The sequence below is a fragment of the Eimeria mitis genome, genomic scaffold, assembly GCF_000499745.2.
Source record: "Eimeria mitis Houghton genomic scaffold, Emh_scaff293, whole genome shotgun sequence".
In the NCBI taxonomy this organism is placed as follows: Eukaryota; Apicomplexa; class Conoidasida; order Eucoccidiorida; family Eimeriidae; genus Eimeria; species Eimeria mitis.
Window position 1 is genome coordinate 5,599 of NW_013571271.1, and position 7,343 is coordinate 12,941.

At 55.2% G+C, this 7,343-nt stretch overlaps 1 protein-coding gene across 1 annotated transcript in view; it reads right to left on the reverse strand.

Moving 5' to 3' along the window:
• EMH_0007030 (uncharacterized protein) overlaps nucleotides 1-7,343 on the reverse strand; it is a gene marked incomplete at both ends in the record, with an annotated part of 13,018 nt that overhangs the window by 3,423 nt on the left and 2,252 nt on the right. Inside the window, 8 exon segments of the mRNA XM_013497790.1 lie at nucleotides 1-604; nucleotides 715-747; nucleotides 751-1,474; nucleotides 1,654-3,440; nucleotides 3,444-3,870; nucleotides 5,556-5,594; nucleotides 5,923-6,271; nucleotides 6,476-7,194. Coding sequence (XP_013353244.1) covers nucleotides 1-604; nucleotides 715-747; nucleotides 751-1,474; nucleotides 1,654-3,440; nucleotides 3,444-3,870; nucleotides 5,556-5,594; nucleotides 5,923-6,271; nucleotides 6,476-7,194 — 4,682 coding nt within the window.

Consider the following 7,343-nt stretch of genomic DNA (forward strand, 5'->3'; position numbering starts at 1 on the left):
TGCTGCTGCTGGAACCGCAGCACAGCCCGCCGCAAGCGTCTCTGAGTTAACAGCCAACGTGTTGCAGCTCGTGTCTGCTGCTGCAGCAGCGGGGTATCAGCAGCAGGAAGCAAGGAGGGAAGCGGCCAGAAGAAAGAAAAGGGGACAGCGCCGTTGTTGGTGTTGTTGATGCTGCTGTTGCTGCTGCTGCTGCTGCTGCTACCTAGCCCCATGCTTTCTGACGGAAAGACAGTCTGTTGTTGCTGGTGCTGCTGCTGCTCCTCCTGCTGCTGCAGTAGAAGCACGAGGGCTCTGAGCCTTGCTGCATCTGTTGCTGCTGCTGCTGCAGTGTCTCCTCGCAGCAGCCGGGGATGGCTCGAAGGAAACCTGTGCAGCGTGGGAGCGCATAGACAGTCAAGAACCCCAAGAATTAATCCATAGGCTGGGCCTGCTGCAGCAGCAGCTGCTGCTGCTGCTGCAGTTGCTGCTGCGTCTGTTGGTTTCCCTGCTGCTGCACTTGAAGCGGTCGGTACACCGCAGCCGCTGCTGGCTCTGCTGCTGCTGTTGGTGGCCCTGCTGAAGCTGCTGCTGCTGAGGATCTTTGTTCTGCTGCAGCAGCAGAGACCTGCAACAGAAGCAGCAGATAAAATCCTATCAGCAGCAGACAAGACGGGCTGCAGCAGCTCCCATTGCTTCGTGTGTTGCATACGATCTGCAGGGGCACAGTACGGAGACGGCAGCTTGAGGTCTGCTGCTGCTGCTGCTGCTGCNCTGCTGCTGCTGCTGCTGCTGCATTTCTTGCTTCTACAGCGGTCTTTGTTGCTGCCTGTGCTGCTGCTGCTGCTGCATCTGCAGCACGTCGCATTGCATCCATAGCAGCAAACGAAGGATTTGCTGCTGCGGTTTCTGCTGCTGCACTGGCAGCTGCTGCGGCTTCTCCCACTTTTGCTGCATCTGTTGCTGCTGCAATGGCTGCTTCTGCTGCTACCTTGCCAGCAGCAGCAGCTTCTGCTGCTGCGTTTGCTTCTGTGGATGCTGCTGCTGCTGCTGCTCCCTCTGATGCTGCAGCGCCTCCCGCAGCACCTCTCCATCCGAAGCACGAGGCCCCGAAGTCTGCAACACAGTAGGCAGCAAAGCCGCGTACCTCCTCACCACAACCTCTGCTTCTGCTTCTGCTGCTGCTGCTGCTGCTGCTGTTGCTGCTGCTGCTGCTGCAGCTGCTGCTGTTGCTGCTGCTGCTGCTGTTGCTGTGGTTGTCAAGACTTGCAGCTCCTTCACTTGTTGCATCGGACTGCAGCAGCTGCTGCTGCAGGCCTCTTTGGGCCTCCCGCATAGCCGCCACGTTGCTATCAACAGATTCACAGAGCTGCATATACACTGTCGTAGCCGGGCTGCTGCACACTTGCTGTTGCTGCTGCTGTTGCTGCTGCTGCAGTCTGCAGCCGATCTCCCCCGCGCGCCTGGAGCAGTTGCTGCTCTCACCTGTCCATATTTGCTGCAACCAACAACACACAACAGAAGCAGAAAAGGAGCTGCTGCAGAGACAGGCGGAAGCAGCTACCAAAGCAACAGCAGCGCCACAGCAGCAGCAGCAGCAGCAGCAGCAGCAGCAAGGACAGCAGCAACAACAAATTCTCCGCTGAACATAGGTGGATAATCTCGATTCATTCCTACCTTCAACTGGTCCAAGGGGGGCATCATTTGCTGCTGTTGCTGCTGCTGATGCTGATGCTGTTGCTGTTGCTGCTGCTGCAGCAACAGCTGCTGCTGCTGCTGAACATGCAGCAACGCCAAGTGAACAACAGCCTGGGCTGTAGCAGCAGCAACAGCAACACGGCCTGACTTCACTTCTACTGGTAATATGAAATCAAAGAGAACCGCATGCAGTAATGCGAGACATGTTCTATAGTTATCTGCTGCTGTTGCTGCTGCTGTTGCTGCTGTTTCTCCTGCTGCTGCTGCTGCTGCTGCTCCTGCTGCTGCGGGAGCAATCGTTTCTGATGCTGCACGCAGCAAGTCCCCCATGAGCAGCCGCATGGATTCCTCGGAATGCTGAGAAGAGCCAGCAGCAGCGCTGCACAGAGACCTCGCTAGTGTAAGCGAAAGTTGGGTGCTGCTGTTTCTGCTGTTGCTGCTGCTGCTGCTGCTGCTGCTGCTGCTGGGGTTCAGGGAGACCATCAGCTTTCCCAGTAGGGCTGCGGTGTTACGCCACGCAGGAGCTGCAAGAGGGGTCCCTGTTTGCTGCAGCAGCAGCAAGCGCCTCAGCACAACCAGAGACGGCGCTGCCGTTGCTGCTGTTGCTGCTGCTGCTGCTGCTGCTGCTGCAGCATTTGTCTCGCTCCCGCATGCCAAGTCAAGGACGTCCTGCTGCCGCAGCAGCACCTGTTCAGACGTTACCTCTGCCAGCAGCAGCTGCTGCTGCTGCTGTAGAAGCTGCTGCTGCAGCGCCACTAGCTGCACCCACAGCTCCACGTCTCTCGGCTTTTGTCTGCACAGCAGCAGCAGATGTTCCTGCTGCTGCAGCAGCAGCAGTTCCTCTTCCTGCTGCTGCAGATTCCTCCTCGCCTCTGCCGCTGTTGCCGTCGTGTCTTCGTCTTCACCTTCACTGCTGCTGCTGCTGCTGCTGCTGCTGCTGTTGCTGGCTGCTGCTGCTGTTCTCTCTGCTGCACCTGCAGCAGCAGAAAACAGCAGCGGCTTCTCCAGCCCATCTATAGCAACAGAAAAATTATGACCGAGCTGCACAGGCCTGTCTGCAGCAGCAGCAATGCTAGCAGCAGCTTCTGCTGCTGCTGCTGCTGCTATTGCTTTCCTCCTCCTCCGCCGGTCCACAGGAAAGGATGTTGCAGCTCCAGCATCTGCTGCTACCCCGCTGCTGCTGCTGCTGCTGCTGCTGCTGCTGCTGGCAGCTGCTTGGTGCTGCTGGGTGGTACCGGCGGACTTCGTGCTCCTCTGTCTGTGCTTAGGGTGCAGCAGGAGCCCCTCAGCAGCAGTTGCTGCTGTTTGCATGCGTTTTAGATCCCATATAGTTTGGGGCTTTGCCGAGGCCTCATCTAGCTTTCGGATTATATCGGGGGAGACATGGAGCCCAGCAGCAGCAGCAGCAGCAGCTGATGCAGCAGCAGATGCAGTAACAAGCGGCCACCTGCTACTGCTGCTGCTGCTGTTGCTCGTGCTGCTGCTGACATCAATGCTGCTGCTAGTGATGCTGCTGCTGCTGCTGCTGCTACTGCTGCTGGAAGAGGGAGGGTCTATTATAATCACACTTTCATCAGAGCTGCTGCTGCTGCTGCGGCGGGGGCCTGTGCATGCAGCTTCTGGCAGCAGCAGCAGCTGCTGTTGCTGCTGCTGCTTCTGCTGCTTTTCCTTTTGTCGCTGACGTCTTCTTCTCTCCTTGTGGATTCTGTAAGCTTCGTCTTCATGTTGCTGCTGCAGTCGCTGCTGCTGCTGCTGCTGCTGCTGCTGCNGCTGCTGCTGCTGCTGCTGCTGCTGCTGCAGCTTGAACTGCCTGCGGTGCTCCCTCTCGTCTCTCTCTAGATTCACCTCACCGCATACCAGTGCTGCTTCTGTTATTCTTCGATCCTCTTTTGCTGCTGCTTCTGCTTCTAACTCCAGCAGCAGCTGTGGCTTTTGCTGCTGCAGCTGCTGCTGCTGCTGCTGCAGCAGATCCCTAGACAACCCCAGCTGCAGCAGAGTTGCCTCTGGGTTGTATGATGTGCCGCAAGAAAGTCCTGATATGTCCACCGCATGCTGCTGCTGCTGCTGCTGCTGCTGCAGCTGCTGCTGCTGCTGCTCATCTTCAAGATACTCAGGAAACAGTGGGCCCTCCTTTTGCTGCTTCATTTGGTGTTGCGGTGTACAGACAGCAGCAACCGCCTCGGCTTGGGGGCCCCCCTGATAAAACAATATCGCTTAATGCCAGGGTACTGGGGGCCCCATAGAGCCCCTTCAATGCCTCTTCACCTGCTGCAGGTGATAGCAACACGGCTCAGCGCTTATGCTTCTCCTGCTGTGCTGCTCCTCCTGTTGCTGCTGCTGCTGCTGCTGCTGCTGCTGCTGCTGCCGCCGCCGCCGCAGGGCTATGGAACACAAACACTACCTTGTGGCAGCTGCTGCCGTTGCAGCAGGCGCTCTTGTTGTTGCTGCTGTTATTTAAGTGATGCGCGTGCGTTGCTGCAGCAGCAGCAGCAGCAGCTCCTGCTGCTGCTGCTGCTGCCGACTTACGCACATTTATTTATATGTGACAAGCGAGCCACCCAGCCATCGTTGCAGCAGCTGCAACTGCTGCTGCAGCTGTGAACGCCTCCGAGAGAGCAGCAGCAACCAAGCAAGCAGCAGCAGCGGCCAAAGAAGCAGCAGCAGCAACAGCAGCAGCAGCAGCAGCAGCAACAGCAGGAGTACTACAGGGGCCCCCTCCTGCTTCAATTCCCCTCCTTCTGAGCCAGTAGAACCCAAATTTGCCTTTATTTTAAGAATTATAATTATAATATTTTTATTTTTATTTAATTAAACCCATCAACACCAACACAGAAGAACGAGATGACCATAGGGCCCCGGGGCCCCCCCCGTAGGTCTACGAAGGGGGGCCCCCCCGCCTCGCCTGTGNATATATATATATATATATATATATATATATATATATATATACTATACACAAGTATATAACAGTCCTAGTTGCGAATCGTGATACGAGGCAAGCAAATACATGTTTTATATTTGTATGCTACTAAGCCTTCTTTGGGTGCCGATAAAAACGTCATAGATAGAAGAAATAAAATAAAAAAATATAAATTTATTATATTACTATTTACTTCTTTATAGAGTAGTAAATAGATGCAGTATAATAAAGACTAAGAAGGGCAACAACAACAACTAAGGCTTTCTTAGATTGGGGGCCCCCGGGGCCCCCGTGATACCCAGGGGGGGCCCCCCAGCAACACAGTTGATACTCTACAAGAAAAGCTGAATCATTTGTTTCTATAAAGGTATTGCTATGGTACTAATAAACCTTTAAGGGGCCCCTAATAAGGACCTTACAGGGGCCTCACTAGAATCCTATGTTATCCTAGGGGCCCCTATGGGGCCCCCAAAGAAACCTACGGTGTCCTAGGGGCCCCCGTGGGGCCCCCAAAGAAACATACGGTATCTTAGGGGCCCCTGCGGGGCCCCCAAAGAAGCCTACGGTGTCCTAGGGGCCCCTATGGGGCCCCCAAAGAAGCCTTCGGTGTGTTAGGGGCCCCTGCGGGGCCCCCAAAGGCCTTATATATGCTAACCGCTACCCTAAGGACCTATTGAAGTTGATAGCGTACACTACGTATATTGGGGGCCCCTTAGGGGGCCCCCCTAAGTGGGCCCCCCAAGGGGGCCCCTGGCATATATATGCATATATATATATATATATATATATATATATATATATATATATATATATATATGTTTTATTCCTGGGGCTGAGTGCTCTGCAGCAAGAGATCAAGGACATATGGGGGGGGGACAATCATAAACACCTCTCCACCACCTTTAGGGTCGTAGGGCCCCTCGGGGGCCCCCGATGGGGTCTTTTGTGGGGATACTCTTACGGGGGCCCCCGCAAGAGCCACAGCAAACTTCGCCAGGTCCTGAATCCATAGAAAAAGAAAAATAAATGCATGCACGTGAAGACGAGACGGGGTGTATGCGCATACACCTCGATATATCTATAGTGTTAATACATAAATTAATAAGAAGAGAGAGAACAAAGAAAATGGCTCCTCACCATAAACAGAGAGAGAGAGACAGCGAGAGAGAGAGACAGAGAGAGAGACAGAGAGACAGAGACAGAGAGAGAGAGACAGAGAGAGAGAGACAGAGAGAGAGACAGAAACAGAGAGAGAGAGACAGAGAGAGAGACAGAAACAGAGAGAGAGAGACAGAGAGAGAGACAGAGTCTCCTTTTCTATGTCTCACCTGGGGTGTCTTGAGGGGCCCATCAGCCGGTTTACTCCTAAGGAGACAAATCCCTGCGCCTGTCTCCTCATTGAACGCAACCACCAACCCCACCTCTTTCCACTCTGCATCTTTTTCTGAGCTGTCTCCTGTCTCCTGTCTATACACCCGAGACCCTGAGCCAATGCATTGCCCCTCAGGCATACTGGGGTCTTGCTCTGTCTCTTGGTGGGGCCCCCCCGCCCCATGTATCTCCTCATACTCACTAGAAAGTCCAGCTGGCGGTGGTAGCCTTGGGGGGCCCCCGGGGGGCCCCCATAACCTATACGAAGTCCTCGTTGCTGCTGCTGTCAACGCCTCGAGCCACCAGCTGATAACACGAGCAGGGAGAGTGCTCTCCAGTGTGGGGAGGGCCCAGGGTAGAGACTGTACCCTAGCTGGGGCCCCCCTTGGCCAGGTGGGGCCCCTGAGGAGCAATGCAAGACGTCTATATGGGGTGAGCTGATGCAGTGCTCGTGTCAGTGTCTCCTGTCCTATATAACAACCTTTATTCTCTGGTGATAGAAACCCTAACCAATCCATATTTAAAGGGAGAGGCAGCAGCCCCCCTACACCTACTTCCTCAGGGCCTTCACATACACCCACCAGGTGTCTATACAGCTCATACCCACAAACCTGATGCTGCACCTTCTCCTCTCCCTCTTGCTTAGAATCCTTCATATCTTCATGCTTTCCTGCTGCTGCATCTCCTGGAGTTGCTGCTCCTTCTATACAGCTCTTTCTCGTACCCTCTTCCTGCGCAAGGGGAAGCGGGGGGCCCCCCAGGGGCCCCTGGGGGGCCCCCAGGGGAAACTGGGGGCCCCAGAAATTGCGGTGTATGTACACCCGGTGGCCCATTCGCCAGGTGCGTGGATCAGCAGCAATTAAACCCTCTGTCCATCTACCTTTTCCATGTTCTCCCTCCGCTGCTGCTGCTGCTGCTGCTGCTGCTGCTGCATCTGTTGAGGGTAGGAAGCCTTCTGCTGCTGCTGCTGCATCTGCTGCTGCTGTCGTGCTGGGGGCCTCAATATACCGAAATACAAATTTACCTTCTTTTGGAAAACAAGCAAAGTCATATGTCTGCTGAAACAGAGCCTCAGGGGGCCCCTCTTGGTGGGGCCTCCTGAGGGCCCGGGGCCCCCATCCAGCCCCCCCTTGCTGCAGCAGCAACGATAGCTGCGGAGACGGCAGCAGCTGCAGAGGAGTCAGAGATGTCTCCTCAGTTATAGATATATCTGCTGCTATCGCGTGACGCTGCATCAGACGCAGCACACACAGCAGCAGCAGCAACAGCAGCAGCAGCAACAGCAGCAGCAGCAAATGCAGCTGAGTTAAAATCATTCCAGCAGCAGCAGCAGCAGCAGCAGCAGAAGCGGATGCTGCTGCTGCTGCTGCTGCAGCAA